This window comes from Physella acuta, unplaced genomic scaffold, assembly GCF_028476545.2.
Source record: "Physella acuta isolate Inbredline_101_S28 unplaced genomic scaffold, ASM2847654v3 ptg000057l, whole genome shotgun sequence".
Taxonomy (NCBI): Eukaryota; Metazoa; Mollusca; class Gastropoda; family Physidae; genus Physella; species Physella acuta.
Window position 1 is genome coordinate 26,907 of NW_026731577.1, and position 18,094 is coordinate 45,000.

Consider the following 18,094-nt stretch of genomic DNA (forward strand, 5'->3'; position numbering starts at 1 on the left):
GTTGAAACTAGACCTCCACAAATGTTGAGACTAGACATCAAGTGTTGAGACTAGACCTCCACAAATGTTGAGACTAGACATCAAGTGTTGAGACTAGACCTCCATAAATGTTGAGACTAGACCTCCACAAATGTTGAGACTAGACCTCCACAAATGTTGAGACTAGACCTCGACAAATGTTGAGAATAGACCTCAAGTTTTGAGACTAGACCTCCTCGAGTGTCAAGACGACCTCAACAAATGTTGAGACTAGACCTCCTCAAGTGTTGAGACTAGACCTCAAGTGTTGAGACTAGACCTCAAGTGTTGAGACTAGACCACAAGTGTTGAGACTAGACCTCAAGTGTTGAGACTAGACCTCCACAAGTGTTGAGACTAGACCTCCACAAGTGTTGAGACTAGACCTCGAGTGTTGAGACGACCTCAACAAATATTGAGACTAGACTTCCACAAGTGTTAAGACTAGACCTCGAGTGTTGAGACTAGACCTCAAGTGTTGAGACTAGACCACAAGTGTTGAGACTAGACCTCCACAAATGTTGGGACTAGACCTCACGTTTTGATACTAGACCTCAAATGTTGAGACTAGACCTCCACAAGTGTTGAGACTAGACCTCCATAAATGTTGAGACTAGACCACAAATGTTGAGACTAGACCTCGACAAATGTTGAGACTAGACCTCCACAAGTGTTGAGACTAGACCTCCACAAATGTTGGGACTAGACCTCACGTTTTGATACTAGACCTCAAATGTTGAGACTAGACCTCCACAAGTGTTGAGACTAGACCTCATGTGTTGAGACTAGACCTCCACAAGTGTTGAGACTAGACCTCCACAAGTGTTGAGACTAGACCTCCACAAGTGTTGAGACTAGACCTCCACAACTGTTGAGACTAGACCACAAATGTTGAGACTAGACCTCCACAAGTGTTTAGACTACACCTCCACAAGTGTTGAGACTAGACCTCCACAAGTGTTGAGACTAGACCTGTACAAATGCTGAGACTAGACCTCCACAAGTGTTGAGACTAGACCACAAATGTTGAGACTAGACCTCCATGTGTTGAGACTAGACCTCTACAAGTGTTGAGACTAGACCTCATGTGTTGAGACTAGACCTCTAGTGTTGAGACTACACCTCAACAAATTTTTAGACTAGACCTCCATGTGTTGAGACTAGACCTCAAGTGTTGAGACTGGACCACAAGTGTTGAGACTAAACCTCCACAAATGTTGAGACTAGGCCTCCACACGTGACATTCTTATAAGTCAGGGTGTAGATAGGTGCAGCAGGACTAGTTTAATTCGTGACAAATTAGAACAGACACATCTCACAATATTGTAGTATATTTATTATTAGATTATACAGACGTGTATTGTAACAAAAATTCGAATGCCATCATTAAAAACATTACGAATAGTATTACTGACATTGCTAACGGCAGAGTAAAAAGTATTACTGACTTTGCGTATAGTGCTTAAAGACAAAGAAAAGACAAAACAGTTAAGGTTACAAAAATGTAATGAATAAATGACATTTTGACATTTTAAATAATGACATCAGTACTGACATCGCAAATTGTAAAAAACAAGTGACATCTCTGATAACATTTAAAAAAATATAAGAGGCATACATTATGACGTAAGTAAAGAAAATACAACCACGGAGCGGAGTTACGGCATAGGCGTTAGACGTAAATAAACCGGGAGTGATCCCCCCTAAATTTTATCGAATATTTTTATATAACTTGAAATATAGACATGATTTTTAATTACTTAAACTTTTAAAAATAGAATAGAATCTCATAGAAAAAAGAATTGCTCACCAAGTGAACACCAAAACAAAATATGCATAATAGTGCGCAACATTTTTAGTACTTTATAAATTTACATGCGTTTTTGAGAAATCGAAAATAGCGTAAATTAGTACTTCCGGTCAACGGAAAGTACTCAAAATTTGACAGAAGGCAGTGGATTAGATCTTTTACTTACATGTAAAATTTTATTTATCTCTCTGAAATAGTACTCAAGTTATAGGCTTTTGAAAAATTCAAAGTAGAAAAAGTACCACTTCCGGTAATCGGAAATCGCTCAACAGTTGATCAGGATCTAAGATTTTGATAAAATACTTATATATGAAATTTCATCAACCTAGCTGTAACGGTTACTCAAGTTATCGTGTTTACACGCAGACAGACAGACACACAGACATACGGACAAGATTGCAAAATTATGTTTTTCCGTATCAGTGAGGTGTAAAACGTAGAGATTTGTAAAAATCTCGATTTTTTTTGCACGATTACAAGACTTTCTCTATACGAGAATGTAAAAAAGGGCAAGTCTTAGGTGGGGAAGGTGGCGGGGGGGGGGTCACAAATATGGGTAAATTAGTAGCACTGGCACTGGTAAGCTTTCTTGGAAGTCGGGCACTTGGATGGCACTTTGACGCATCGGCCGCCGCGTTTCTTGAAGTCCTTCTTACAGCGGTCATCGCAGGATTTCCACAGAATTCCTGTCAAGAAACTGCTCCACCTTGAAAGTGTATACAGAAAAAGAAATTGTAATAATTCACCTTCTAATTAGCTTGAGCAATATATTTTTTTTATCGTTACGCTTCCTGTAACAGACTAATTTTATATATTATTTTTGGAGTGAATCATGTGTGACAGTTGAATACCTGGACATCGGAAGTCGATGCGTGAGCGATCAAGCATCGTATTTTTCATGTTTTGCTTATGGCTAACAGACTGGAGTACGAGAAAGAGAGTGTATATAACTTGGAGGGGGGGGGGGATGAGAGTTTCGAGAGGCCACCAAGAGGAACGTAAGGGGAAGCTATGTGTGTTAGTTTTTAGAACTCCCAATGTATCAAGTTTTATTCCTGTGCTTCTCAATATTCGTATCTAGTGTATTAAATGTCGTGTATTAAAGGCGTGTATTAAATGTCGTGTGCACTAGAGGCGTGTATTAAATGTCGTGTGCACTAGAAGCGTATATTAAATGTCGTGTATTAAAGGTGTGTATTAAATGTCGTGTGCACTAGAGGCGTATATTAAATGTCGTGTATTAAAGGTGTGTATTAAATGTCGTGTGCACTAGGGGCGTGTATTAAATGTAGTGTATTAAAGGTGTGTATTAAATGTCGTGTGCACTAGGGGCGTGTATTAAATGTTTACACTAGAGCCAGCTTGGACAACAACCGTACCTGGAGCAGCGACTCCACGTCTCGTAACAGTCCGACAGACTGGCCCCTGCCACAGGTGTCTCTAGAACCGTCAGTGCCAGCAGGGTGAACAGGATGCTGATCTTCAGAGATGACGTCATGGTGGGATTACCTGCGTTTTAAAATTATGTCAAGGTACGTGTCTTTCTAAAGTAAGGTAAACATTAATTTTTATTTAGCCCCACCCACAACCCTGTATTACGTTTTGCTACATTGCCACACCATTATTCCTTGTATCGTATGGCGAGGTCAATTGAAATAGATGAACTCTACTTCATCTGCTCTATGTGTCTGGAGCACGAACGACAAAAGATGATGATGTTTTCCAGGAGTGGACTGGCTGTGTAGAAATGTGTAAAGCCCCCCCCCCCCCCATCTCCAAGCGGATTTTTCCTGGCAGTCCCCCATGACAGTGCTGCCTCTGTCTGCTGCTTCCCCGAAGTACGCCTCTACATCTCCCGTAGAGAGATATGACATTATTGCATTGAAACCCAAAACACTGGACAAAAATATAATAAAACACGAATCTCGATATTGTGTTATGTAATACTAGTCTCAATTGTTATCCATAAAGTTACCTGATTTTTAAAAAACCTAGCCTTAATGTAACACGATTACTAACATTCACGCTATTAGTAGTTTCATTAATCTATAATCTCCCTTCCCCTGAAGCTATCACAATAAGATACAAATCCGGAAAAATGACTACGTTTTAAATAAAGCTAAAAAAAACAAAAAAAAAACAATAGGTATATCCTTTTTATAACTTAGTCTGGTCTTTTAGATAACTGATGAGCCTGGTGGAAAAATAATCTCTTTGACAACTTAAAGGTTAAAATAATAGCTTGCTTAAACTTTTAAAATATAGGTGTTTATAGTAAAAAAATCGATCATGTAGAGCTATTTCAAGCCATTAAAATGGAATTTTTTAAGAATGTTCTCCGCTCACAAAAAACTTGAATATATTTTAGCTACCAATGTTTTTATTTTAAAACACTAAATTTTGTTATTAATGTAAACGTTTTTTTTATTATATTAGCAAAAAAATAATTTCAATGAACATGAAGTGGTAAAATATCTACTCAAATTACTTACCTATTGTAGTTTTAATTACTAAAACTGTTGAAAAATATGACGTCCGGCTAATGATAGTTTGAGCCCCCGATTTGTCCGGCTCCTCTTTTATAAGTCTGCATCCTCTCTCAACATCCGGGAAAACAGCCTCTACCACATCCGGGGTGAAACTCAGCACGATCCAAAGCCCTACTTTCCAACGCCAAAAACAAAAAAAAAAACATTTGGAAAAATTTTGTTGATATTTTTTTTTTCCAGCAAATTTTGTGTTTTTCCTCTGACATATGTTTCCAGTACGAAGTCAAATGTTATATGTCGTTCACAATTGTTATTTTTCTGTTTTAGAATATCTCACCACCCCTCACCCCACGTCATAAAATGCTCACAACCCCTAAACAACATCATCTCGCCATTACTTTTCTCTAACATAATCACTGTTGATCATTACTTTTCTCAAAACGTTTTTTTTTTTTACATAATACGTTTCTCTAATAAGTATCATGTATTTTTTTACTTATTAGTGTAGAGATTTACTATATTATTGCTGCGTCGATTTTCTGAAGATACCCCCCTGCCGACCCCCACCCCCACAAAGTATCTTAAGTCATAATCTGCCAGTCTATTACATGGAGATGTCATTCATGGATCACCCTCCAGGGCTAAAATTTCATTTTATTTACCCGCTGATAGAAGTTGAAGAAGGTAGTTTAAGTGCTGTAGTTTTACATTTAAACAAAGAACTTAATTAATTTAAACGATTTAAATTAAGAATATATAAATATAAACTGATAAAAACAAAATCGTTTGACGAACAATGCATTGAGCAGATTTCTGAGCATCACACACTTTTAAAAACTAGAATTGCTAATAATTTCTTATTGCTCTTCTTACATTTATTTAATTTAAGGTAATTTTTAAATTAAGGTTTTCAGATTTATTTTCTACTGTATAGTATTTAGATATTTTTAAAACCCGATCAGTAAACTGACTAGCGGCATTAATCAGAAATTATGACTGGCATTTATCTGCCACTATCTCTGCGGCCGGACCTCAGGTATGAAAATTTCCGTGAACAACAGCTCACCTGAGTGCTGGAGTGGTCTCCACATCTTTATTTTTGTTATCTCCCCTCACTGTACATTTTTATAATCTTTGTTGTCTCCCCTCTTTTCACATTTCACTATTTTTTTTATCTCCCCTCATTTTATATTAATCTTTGTTAGCATTTTGAATTTACCCTTGTTATCTCCCCTCTTTTTATTTGGCATTAATTTCCCCCTCATGTTATCTAGTAAATTCCGTTTTACTGACCAAGTTAATATAGCATTAGATTGAAAATGAGATAGCCAACGAATTATTTGCGTGGAAAGTTAAAATCGCTGCACCTGAAGATGGTAAAAAAATGATTGTCAAAATTGACCACATATTGACCACAAATCCAGTCAGACATTTTGACCTAAGTTAAAACTTGTAATATAATACGTTGATATCACAATGTCTTAAAAATTTTGTAATGTTGGTTTTGATGTATATTTCTCAAAGTTTAATAATACTTTACTTTTTTTATGTATCTGTATACTTTTTTTATTACAAAAAAGTTTTTTTTTTTAAAGTATCCTAGATTACATTAATCAAATGCGAATAATCTCTCTACTATCTTTTATTACATCTCAGTGTTTAATCCAAAGATCATCCTTCTTGACAGGTACCTACTCTTTCATTTATTTACCTGGCCCGTTTCCGTCTTCAGGTATACATTACCTATTGACCCTCGTTTATATTCACAACTCACAACACGGATGTTCGGTTTTTTATTTTACCACTATAAATAGCTGGTGAAAATACGCCGGGCATTACGTGCTTACGGACCTTTGATTTTTTTTTTTTTAAGTAAATAAATAGAATACAACTAGAGACGGGGAATCCCCAAGTGAATTGAGTTCAAAGGTCAAAGTGTAAATTGTTGTTTGAGACTGTAGTTAGACTTTACAGGGACTTAAATTATTTGAAATAGGCGGCACTAGAAATTATATGCCACAGACAGTGGCGTCTTGCTATGTCGGGTGTTACCCGGTGCGACACCCCCCTGACCAAATAAAAAAATATAGGTGATACATTTGTGAACACACTATTTAAATTCAAAGGAACGAAGGAAAATTTTATGATTTTCTCGATAGTTAGCATGGTGCGTCCCAAGTTCCCACCCCACCCCCTTTGACTTGGTACACATGACTATTGCTCAAAAGGAAAAAAAAAAATGTCAGAACCTTCCAATAAAATGGAGGCACTAAACCACGGGTTCCCAACCTGGGGGTCGCGACCCCCAGGGGGGTCGCGAAGGTCTTTCTGGGGGGTCGCCAACTGGTATACTAAACCTTAGTAATCTGAAACCAAACATAAATATTTAGAAGTCATTCAGAACATACCAAAACATATATTTAGTTCTTTCATCGTTAAGAAGCTAGTAGCAAACGCCAGAGACTTGATCGAACAGGATGTTTTCACCAGCATTAGTGCAAGCATCAAATGAATTCGCGATAGAAAATGCCAAGCAAAAAAAAAAAACAATAGGAGAAAATCTCATCAAACGCTGCATGTACGTAAATGTTAAATAACACATTTTTATTCATATTAAGCTTTCACCATTGTTTGCTTTTCAAGTTGATAAATCAACAGACGTGAGTTCGTGTTCGCAGTTGCTGGTCTGTGTCTATATTCATGCGGATGATAGCAAAGAAGAGTTGCTCTTTTGTGAAGATAGCCTGGAGAAAATAAATACCTTTTTTGAAACTGGATGATTAAAATGGGTTAGAACGGCTGTGGGGTATTTGTACGGATGGTGCGCAATTTATGTTTAGCTCAAAATCGGGCTTTCAGAAAACAGAAAAGATTTAGCTCCCTTACCACTGCCCTAACCAATCGACATCAAGAGTTCATTGCTAGTATAAGTCGTAAATTATATAAAACCTGGAGCCTTAAAAGACCTGAGCAAAAACATTAATGTAGATCACGAGGTTCTGCTCTTCTACACTACAGTACGCTGGCTGCCAAACGAAATGTTGTAAATTGTGTTTTTGAATTGAAATCTGAAATCAAATTGTTCTTGAAAGTGCAAAGGAAACAAGATTTTTTGGTATACTTAAAACGACATAGAGTGGTTGGAGAGAGTATCATACCTAGCAGATGTGTTCGAACATCAAGATAAGCTTAACCTGAAGCTTCAGGGAAAATGAACGAATATTATAACTTTCCATGATAATCTCGGGGCATTTTTATCAAAGCTGCAAATCGGTAAAGAAAATAAATCTTGGAAATATTGTAAATTTGAGAAACTCTGCAGTGTGGTAGATGAATCTGATTGTGAGATGATAATTAAAATTTTGAAAGAAGCGATTTCTGGGCATCTTGAATCTCTTGAAAACGAACTGCATCGCTATTTCTCTGAGCTGAAAAAGGAAGAATCTGCATTTACGCATTACCCATTCTCTTCTTCCCTTGATGTTGCCAGCATTCCCGATTAATTACAAGTTATTCTTTGATTTGCAGAATGATTCCGAGTAAGATGAAAAACTGCAGACACAATTTTGGTGTAGTATTCACCATTCATACCCAAACGTAAAATTGATTGCCTTTTCGAGAATATATTTTCAACACTATTCTTCGATTAAAAACAAAATTAAGATAATGATAATGACATAGGTTGGCATTAACAAAATTTTTTTTAAAATTAAAAACTTAACCACGAAGGTTTAGATGAATAGTATGCAATTTTACTCATGCTATTAAAATAGTTATCAAGAGTAGTTCATATTGAAAGTCTTCTAGAAAATCTTATTTTAGTGCTTATTAATTTCCATACTAATTTCGGCTTTTTAATTCTATGGGGGTCGCGGGTCACTTACTTTTTATAAAAGGGGGTCGCCACTCGAAAAAGGTTGGGAACCACTGCACTAAACTATAATATTTTTTAAAGTAAATGTAAACAATACTCCTTAGACCTAGCGATCCCTTTGGCAGATAAAGTAGAATGCATGTGTTTCTTGACCTTGGCTTATGTAGGGATGGTGTCTTCAGCACTTCGCCTTTACTTTCCCTAACGAGAGTTAGGTAACCATCAGAGCTGGGTGGAATAGTTTTGTTTAACCTAAACAAAATTCCGACACTAGGAATAGGACATCTGCAACTTCTATTACCAGGACATCTACCAAATCTAGGACCAGGACATCCACCAAATCTAGGACCAGGACATCCACCAAATCTAGGACCAGGACATCCACCAAATCTAGGACCAGGACATCCACCAAATCTAGGACCAGGACATCCACCAAATCTAGGACCAGGACATCCACCAAATCTAGGACCAGGACATCCACCAAATCTAGGACCAGGACATCCACCAAATATAGGTACACAAAACTAATGATCTAGGTTCAAAAAATTTTCAAGCTCTAGAAACAAGAGATCCACCGTTACAACGCACATTTGCGCCATGAAAGTCATGTGTCATATATACAGAGGCCTAGCGATGGGGGGGGGGGGGGTGCTGACCGCAACGGGTGACACCATTTAAGGGGGGGGGGGTAACACCAAGGCAAAAAATAGAAAAATATATACAGAAAAATGATAATTTCACTTAATTAAATGATTAATTATAGTGAATTAAATAGTCTTTTAAGAGCAAAATGGACAAATCCATGCTAATGATAAAGAAAACAATCAACATCCATCTGAATTTATAACCGAATATAGATACAAATAGTATTATCTGAGCACAGTTTAAAGCAATCACCGTGGGGGTGACAGGGGGGGGGGGGCGTTACATAAACTCAACGTTGCAATATATATGCCCGAGGAAAACGGTTTGGTTGAGAATCGTAATAAGCTATATGTTAATCCATACATCCAGAAGAAAAATATTTGAATACATATACACATGCGTATACACGTATACACACACATTAAAGTGTATATGGAATATATATATATATTTATATATATATATATATATATATATATATATATATATATATATATATATATATATATATATATATATATATATATATATATAGGTGACTCCCGACCTTGCTACGCCACTGGACATATATCTTTCCGACCCTAACCCTTCCCCCAAGCATACCCCCCCCCCCCCCATTCATTTATCTACAAACCTCGACCCCCCCCCCCCCTTATTTTTTGGTGCTATGTACCATGTGAGGAAGAAATATCAACATCCTGTAGCGATCTGACAGTGCAAATGGAAAGAAAAAAATTACCAGTTATTTCCCCTGTTGTACTACATGTTACGAGGCTGTCTACACATTTGTTTAGCGCTACCCTATTTGTTGAACCGCGCGGTCGTGCGGTGCAATGTGCCAGTACTTGAGCTATTTTGAAGTTCCATTACAAGTTCGAGTGTGAAGTATGTCCTTGAGTTCAACCAGCTCAGATGAGTACCCAAAATAATTCAGGGAAATGAAAAAATAGATGTATTTTTGTTATATTTTTTTATCAGCAACATTAAGCAGCATATCTTATGTTTTATATGAATTTTTAAGCAATGTAGGTTAGTCTAACAGGCAGCTGTGGTCGAGTTATAACGCACTTAGCTGTACTTCTAAATCGTTAAGGGTTCGAGTTCGTGAATTTGAGTGGGTGGCGTGGTCCAGTGGTTAAAGTCACGATTTCATACCAAAAGAGAAAAAAGTCTGAAAGAAACACACACTGCTAGTGTTGTTGCTGTCCGTCATTCTTGATAACATCGCATGAGCCACTTAATTTTTCAATGCCCAGCATAGGAGAGAGAGAGAGAGAAATTTTTTTAGAAAGGTACTTTATCAAAGTATTAAGTCTTAAGGATCTAACGAAGTGACGTCATTCGGTCGGATGACGCACTCATATACATCCCCCCCCCTTAACTTGTAATATATGAGGCGAGGACTAGTCATTTTTTTTATGTTTGTGTAATTAAGAGGTCGACGTGGTCGAGTCGGTAAAGCTCATGGATGCTAAACCGAAAAGACTCGTTTCGAACCCTCGGGCAGACAAGGCTTGTTAGCTGGGGGACAGCCACTCTTCTAGGAGAGAGAACTCCGAATTCAAACAACTGCTGCCTTGTAGTTTGTTCTTGGTTGGACAAAGGCTATGGAAGCAAATCCAAAAAGAAAAACAGGCTGAAATCGGAGTCAATGGCCGCAATGGCGCATAACAAGTTGACACGTATACTTGTGTTGGAGGGAATCCATTCTAACACTAAAATTTAGAACGAAGAAGAAGAAGATTATCTTTCACGCACAAGAAACTGTGCTATCACTTTATTTGAGTTTACAAGTAAAATGTAAAAACAAATATACCAAATTTTTTTTAAAAATTCGTAAGGCCCCAAATTTACTTAGAACAACGACTCGAGGCCGTCCGTTGTACTTCCCCAAACCCCACAAATGGGCCATGTATTTTAATTTTTCCTTTAAAAGTTGTACCTATCACGTCGTGACACCATTTTGTTTAGCTTAATTACGGTGGGTGTATTTTTGCTGATTGTTTATCGATATTTTATGAAAGGTATGTTTTATTACAAAGCCCCGCTGTGGTCTAACCCCCTATGGTCAAAGCCCATCAGTGGTCAAAGCCCCGCTGTGGTCAAACCCCCTATGGTCAAAGCCCATCAGTGGTCAAAGCCCATCAGTGGTCAAAGCCCCTCTGTGGTCAAACCCCCTATGGTCAAAGCCCATCAGTGGTCAAAGCCCATCAGTGGTCAAAGCCCCCTATGGTCAAATCCCCTATGGTCAAACCCCCTATGGTCAAAGCTCCGCTGTGGTCAAACCCCCTATGGTCAAACCCCCTATGATCAAAGCACCTGTGGTCAAAGCACCTAAGACCGATTTTTTGTTACAATATTTAAAAAAAAAAACCCGTTAGTTTAACAAACAGCTGTGGTCTTGTTGAAGCGCACGCAGCAGCAGTTGTAAATCGTTTATGGTTTGAATCCCGGAAACTTTGGGGTTTTCATAGTACATTGGCACCATCCATTCACATCCACGGGCCTTGCATTGGTGAGAGAGGTGCTGGATTCTTGATTCTGATGCTGTCCGCCAGCTTTGGATGTATTGCCCTAGACACACCCAGTACGGGCGAGAGATAGAGTTTTAAATGGTAATTTTCTTAATTAGGTTTTAATGATCCAATTCAGACAACCGCCTTAAGGAAAAAGAATGCAGGAATAGCCAAGTGAAATGTTTGAGCAGTATTATTTTTTTCAAGCATCTCTTTGGAAGGGGGGGGGGGGGAGAGGACGGACCGCTACCCGAACGAAATATAATTTATATAAAAAATATACACTTTTACTAGTCCGTCCCCCTACCCACAAAAGTTTCAGATGCTTCAACTTAATGAGCCTCTTCTGCTTTGTGTATATTTCCTCTCAAAATTATTTTTGCTCTTGAGTAATCCTGACTCTTTATTTATTTCATCATTATTGTACAAACAGATCACACATTTTCAAAGAAAAATTAATTTAGCAAAATATAATAAATCAACTAGCTGATTTTTTTCTGTAGAACTTTATTGAATACTCATGTTTAAATAAAAATAATATAAATGATATAAAATAATATAGCATAAAACTGTTATATATATATATATATATATATATATATATATATATATATATATATATATATATATATAAAAACAATTACACTAGTCAAAGTTTATGATTGATACAATAGTAGCTACAAATGCTAAAGCCAAACGCTCAGACAGAAATTGGTAAGAACAAGTTGCATCCCTTTGTCTCAAGACGAATGACTCGTATCCTTTTGTTTTCCCTAGTTGCAGCGACACTGGTACGCCTGTCTGGCGATGGGGCACGTTGAAGGCGTTAAGACGCAGGTGCCACCCCTCTTCCCCAAAGACTTACACTTGTCGTTGCAGTTGAGCCAGGCCTTGCCTGTAAAGAAATTACTCCACCTGCGAGATGAAAAAAAAATGATGTACCATTTAGAATTTCGGATAAAAATCATTTACCGGTATATAAAACACAATGTTGAACTAGTTTTTTTTTAAATACCTGCCACAATAGATATTGGAGATTATAAATTAGGAGTAAACATTGGGTGATTTTCAGGATCGCTTTTAGACGATTTGATTCGAAGAAAGAGAAGTGGGATAGTCGGGCCGGTATTTGAAACTTTCCGATGGAAGAAATTAAAGCATTTCTATTTAATTTTTAAAATGTGTCTAGTTTGTTTCGGGGATGGTAGAGTATGTCTTATTATGTATAAAAGTAAACAGATTGCGAGGGGGAAAAAACAAAATATATTGATTATACAAAACGTAACACCAAGTTTTATATTTTTAACTGACACAACTAGCAATGGTGAATTTCAAAAGCTCAAACAGCTTCCGGCTTACTGAGAACAACGGCTCCATGTGTCCCAACAGCTTCCAATGACATTGGCATCTGAGTGTTGTGGTAGAGTGGCCATCAGCACCAGCAGGGCAACAAATGTTAACTTTAGTATAGCAGCCATCGTCCTGAAAATATGTCATGTTCAAATTATAGCACTAAAGATCTCAACAACATGAGTAAGGTTGTGTTGCTTTGAATGGGTGACAGTTGCGGGAATATAGTGACGTTAAATCCCAATACGGGGAGATACCGTTTAGGCCTTAAAGATATAATTGCATATATATATATATATATATATATATATATATATATATATATATATATATATATATATATATATCCCGAGTTACAGTTATAGTCATACAAATATTATTATATTAAAAAAAAAACATTAAGAGCAGACCATTTTACGTAAAATATAAAATTTACAAATATGCTAAAAAAATCTAACTTTTGATATGCTTGCTTATTACCTGGTAAAGCTAAACTTTTAACATTTTTTATAAGATACCCAAATTTTACGGCGGCAAAAGTAAACAGCATTCAGATACTATCCATACAAATAGAATTTGAAAAAAAAAGTGTAAAAATATAGTGTAAAAAATAAAGAATATATTTACCTTGGATTATTGTTATTCACGCTTTGGTTAAAGGTAAATGTTCATTAAAATCTTAGTCCCAGATTTTGCCCATGTAGCCCTTTATATACACCAGCCTGACCGGAGATGGAGAATTCCAGAAGGTTGACTTCTGGGTTGTCACGTGGCTTTTTACAATCTGTTTGTCAGATAATTGTAATGTCCGGTTCAACTCTTGGCACGTTTGAGCTCTGGTGTTTAAAAAACAAAGCAGTGGGTAAAACCAATGTGACAAATATTATGTAAGTTTTTTTTTCTTGGAAAACAATCATCTACTGCTGCGTAATTCAAAAACGGAAACAACTGATAGGCCTACATGTTATTTCAGAGGCGAGGTGATAATTATATCGTGAAAAAATGCATCCCTGATTTCTACCCCCCCCCCCAAAACACACACACAATAGCGTAGGGAGGTCAAATGTCACCCGGTGCGGCACCTACTGGTGTCACACGCCCACCCCCCCTCTCGTAAGAAAAAAATAATTATATATATATATATATATATATATATATATATATATATATATATATATATATATATATATATATATATATATATTCCATATACACTTGTAAGTATGTCTATACGCATGTTTATTTGTATTCAAATATAATTTTTCTGGATATATTTAATTACCCCCCCCCCCCCCATAAATGGATCAACACAATTCTCAACCACACCATTTTCCTCAGGAATATTTTGCAACGTTGAGTTGATGTAAACCGACCACCCCCCTCACCCCACCACCAAGGTGATTGCTTTAAACTGTGCTGAGATAATACTAACGATTTTTATCTATATTCGGTTATAAATACAGCTGGATGTAGCATGTTTTCTCCAACATTAGCAGGTTCATGTCTTGGTGTCACCCCCACCCCCCCTCTCAACCCTTGTCGGGATTTGTCAACTTTGCTCTTAAAAGACTATTTAATTCACTCTAATGAATCATTTAATTAAGTGGAATTATCAATTTTCTGTATATATTTTGCTATTTTTTCCTTGATGTCAACCCCCTAACTGGTGTCACCCGGTGCGATCCGCACCCCCCTCGCCTCGCGACGCCGCTGCACACATATACACACCACCCACCCACGTGTCTCCCGTTCCTAGTGTTTATTTATAATGACGTTTGCAGCAGTAATTAAATATATCTAAAACAAACCAGGATCTAATAAATATTATTAAAACGTTTCTGTTTTTACTTTACGTAAAGCGCAATACGCAATACTCGTCTCTTGCTTTACAACTGTGTTTGTGTACAGTTGAAACGCCGGCCAGATATAGTGCGCACAAGTCCGTGTAGACAGGAGTTAGTAATGGATTGGAAGGGGGTGGGTTCGAAAATATTTTCAAAAATAAATTTATAAATAAATGTATATATAAATATATACACATATAAGTAAGTATATATACATATGAATATATATATATATATATATATATATATATATATATATATATATATATATATATATATATACCATATATATACCATATATATAAATACCATACATATATAAATACTATATCTATATATATATAGGCCAATATATATATATATATATATATATATATATACACCCATATATATATATATATATATATATATATATATATATATATATATATATATATATATATATATATATATATGCGTATATATATATATATATATATATATATATGTATGCGTATATATATATATATATATATATATATATATATATATATATATATATATATATATATATATATATATATATATGCGTATCTATATATATATATATATGTATATATATATATATATCTATGTATATCTATATATATATATCTATATATATATATATCTATGTATATCTCTCTCTCTCTCTCTCTCTCTCTCTATATATATATATATATATATATATATATATATATATATGTATATGCATATTTTTATAGTTCATGTATTTATTTATTTATATAGGCATATACAAACATACTTCTAAGTACAGCCACAGACATGTGCTTGTCAGTCTGCGGAATGGCCAGCCAATATCCGAAATCAATACTTTAACCTGTGGGTTAACAGTCTATCCCTCTACTGCTAGGCCACTCCGTCCCCCAAGTGTGTTATAAGAGAAAGTAAAATAGAATTTAATTTTTTAATAATTAAAAAAAAATTCTCTTTGTGTATATCTTTGATTTTTGTTGTATTTTTTAAAAATAGTTTTTCAACTTTTAAAGTTTTGAATTAAATAAAATTGCAAATTTTACTGTGGCTGATTATCTACCTTATACAACCCACAATATTAATAGCTTTAGGAAAACATCATTTTAAAATGTTTATCATTCTTGTGATTGTGCCGGTCGTTGTATTTTATGAAGATTTAATTTTCCAACTATTTGTAACACTTACAAATAAAATACTTTGATAACCAATATAAACTTTTTAAAAACAAATGTAATTTGACACGAGCAGTCTGATGTAAATATAAAAACTTTGATCACTAAGTTTAAAAGACATCACACATGTTTATGTAAAATCAATAACAACAATTCTATCAATAATTCAGTCACTTTTTTTATTCAAAGAATGAAAACTAACATGAACTGTCAACATTGTTGACATATATTTACACATTGACATTACACATTGGCAAATGTAATTAAGATTAAATTATTTATACTTCTCTAACATAAAATGATTAATTGTTTGTCTTTGTGAATAGACTAATACTAAATCAATAAGATAAACAGAAAATTAAAAGAAGAAACTACCTAGTTTGCTACAATGATATATAACACTAAAACCTCTAGACGTCAAGTGATAAATGCAAATACTAAAAGTATTCTTATACTTTGATATGAATGCCCTTACATTAAAGCCCCAGAATTTTGAATGTGTCTAAAATTTGAAGAAGGCGGAGATTTAAATGGACGGAAGTGAAGTTGTCAATCATGATATAGAGGTGTCATGACAGATGTATGCATGGGGTCATAGCAGAGGAAAGCCATGGGTCATGAGAGAAGAATGTCATAGGTCATGACAGCGGAATGTCATAGGTCATGACAGATCAAAGCCACGTGTCATGCCAGAGACATGTCAAGACAGAAATCGTATCGGATGCCACTCGAAATAGTGTCATATGTCAGTGAAATGCATCTCTTGCCCGTCGGGTAATGTTTTGCCTAGAGGGGGAAGGGGGGAGAGGGGACGGTGTGGGCATTCAACAGTACTTTTGTAGCATTCATGGAGTCAAAGATACTTACATCGTTAAGATTAACAAAATAAAGTCTATCTCCTTTGAAATTTTTATTGACAGACTATACTTTATATTTTAGTCCATCGACTGACCGAATCCACTTTAATTCCCTTCACATTCTAACTTTTTAAAACCGATGGAGTGTTGTAAAAAGTTTGATAACTGGCTTTAAAATGGCTTGGAGTAAACTACAAGTTGAAAAAGAATTGCTCTCAAAGCGTCTATTCAAACGGGACTAAGGCCTCCTCCACGATTAGTTCTTTCTTCTTCCTGTAAATGCAGTGTTAAAAAAAAAAGAAACATAATTAATACAGTATCAAGATGCTAAAGGAGTATGTAGGATCAGGGGCGTAGCGAGGGGGGGGGGGGCGGGGGATGCGGACCGCACCGGGTGATACCATTTAGGGGGGGGGGGGTGACACCAAGACAAAAAAATAGCAAAATATATAGAGAACAACTTGAGGGGGGGGGTGCAAATCGAAAGTTTGAGGGGGGGGGGGGGGGTGCAAATCGAAAACTTGAAAGTTTGTCCCCGGGAAGGGTCGCTACGCCTCTGGGGGTGACACCATTAAGTGCCGCACCGGGTGACACCCGACCTCGCTACGCCACTGTGTAGGATTATAAACGTCTTAAATTAATCTATACTTTAAAGTAACACTAGCTTAATTTTCTTTATAGATCTAGGTAAACGGGCGGCCCATTATTTATAGCCCATTATAATTTTACCTTAATTTTAAATACACCCATCTTCAAATTTTTGTGACAAACTATTTTAATAGGATGGCCTTACAACAAGTTAAAGTTTTTTCTCTAAGGCGGGATAAAAAAAACTAGAAGTCAAGTCATAATTAACGAAACACGTCATTAAAAACATATGGTTGCAGTTAACATTATCTCTGAAAATATTTTTTTTTCAGAATTATTCATTAACAACAGAATAAAACATAGTCACGTTATAACTACCTCCAGTGGGACAGTGCACACCTTTTTGGAGCATGTCCACTGATTCCCTTTGCCCCCTCCACTCCCCCCCCCCCCCCGGGCCGGGGACGAAAGAGCAAAAAAGATAATTTATACAGAAAATAAACTCTATAATCGGTGTCCGCACTTTAGTAGAATTTGCAAATGCCCCTCCCCGTTCCGGAAGTTTCAAATGTCTGAAACAAACCCTGCATACAAACAAACAAAGCCCTCACAACAAATCAGAATTACCTCAATAGCAGCAGGATAACACCAACTACTGGCACCACAAGAAAGATAAGCAGCAGATATTTCATGTTGTTCGACACAACTTGGAGGAAAAAAGTATATATGTATATGCATGTATATATATATATATATATATATATATATATATATATATATATATATATATATATATATATATATATATAAATTAATGTAGACCCTATAAAGATAAATATAAATAAGCATTCGTATATACTAATTTGTATATATATTTATTTATACAAACAATATTTTTGATCGATTTATGTTTATA

General features: G+C 35.8%; 3 protein-coding genes across 3 annotated transcripts in view; all 3 read right to left on the reverse strand.

Annotated features, from left to right (window-relative positions):
* Positions 1-2,346: 2,346 nt before the first annotated feature.
* On the reverse strand, positions 2,347-4,420 carry LOC131947649 (hydramacin-1-like). Its single transcript, XM_059308892.1, has 3 exons — positions 4,321-4,420; positions 3,208-3,337; positions 2,347-2,534 (listed from the first exon to the last, which is right to left on the reverse strand). The coding sequence occupies exons 2-3, from the start codon at positions 3,324-3,326 to the stop codon at positions 2,390-2,392; spliced, it is 264 nt and encodes an 87-aa protein (XP_059164875.1). The 5' UTR covers positions 3,327-3,337; positions 4,321-4,420; the 3' UTR covers positions 2,347-2,389.
* A 7,549-nt stretch (positions 4,421-11,969) lies between these two features.
* On the reverse strand, positions 11,970-13,459 carry LOC131947659 (neuromacin-like protein). The gene is made up of 3 exons (XM_059308905.1): positions 13,330-13,459; positions 12,712-12,834; positions 11,970-12,267 (listed from the first exon to the last, which is right to left on the reverse strand). The coding sequence occupies exons 2-3, from the start codon at positions 12,828-12,830 to the stop codon at positions 12,126-12,128; spliced, it is 261 nt and encodes an 86-aa protein (XP_059164888.1). The 5' UTR covers positions 12,831-12,834; positions 13,330-13,459; the 3' UTR covers positions 11,970-12,125.
* A 2,466-nt stretch (positions 13,460-15,925) lies between these two features.
* Positions 15,926-18,094, reverse strand: part of LOC131947399 (semaphorin-5B-like) — a 12,282-nt gene continuing 10,113 nt past the window's right edge. The window contains exons 6-7 of the mRNA XM_059308617.1: positions 17,806-17,884; positions 15,926-16,863 (exon numbers count right to left, since the gene is read on the reverse strand). Coding sequence (XP_059164600.1) covers positions 16,815-16,863; positions 17,806-17,884 — 128 coding nt within the window. The 3' untranslated portion in view covers positions 15,926-16,814. The remainder of the gene's footprint in view (positions 16,864-17,805; positions 17,885-18,094) is intronic.

Coding starts and splice junctions, on each gene's coding strand:
- LOC131947649 (XM_059308892.1), bottom strand. CDS start 3,326: ATGACGTCATCTCTGAAGATCAGCATCCTGTTCACCCTGCTGGCACTG. Junction 2,535..3,207: donor ACGTGGAGTCGCTGCTCCAG/GTACGGTTGTTG, acceptor TACACTTTCAAG/GTGGAGCAGTTTCTTGACAG.
- LOC131947659 (XM_059308905.1), bottom strand. CDS start 12,830: ATGGCTGCTATACTAAAGTTAACATTTGTTGCCCTGCTGGTGCTGATG. Junction 12,268..12,711: donor ACATGGAGCCGTTGTTCTCA/GTAAGCCGGAAG, acceptor TTCATCTCGCAG/GTGGAGTAATTTCTTTACAG.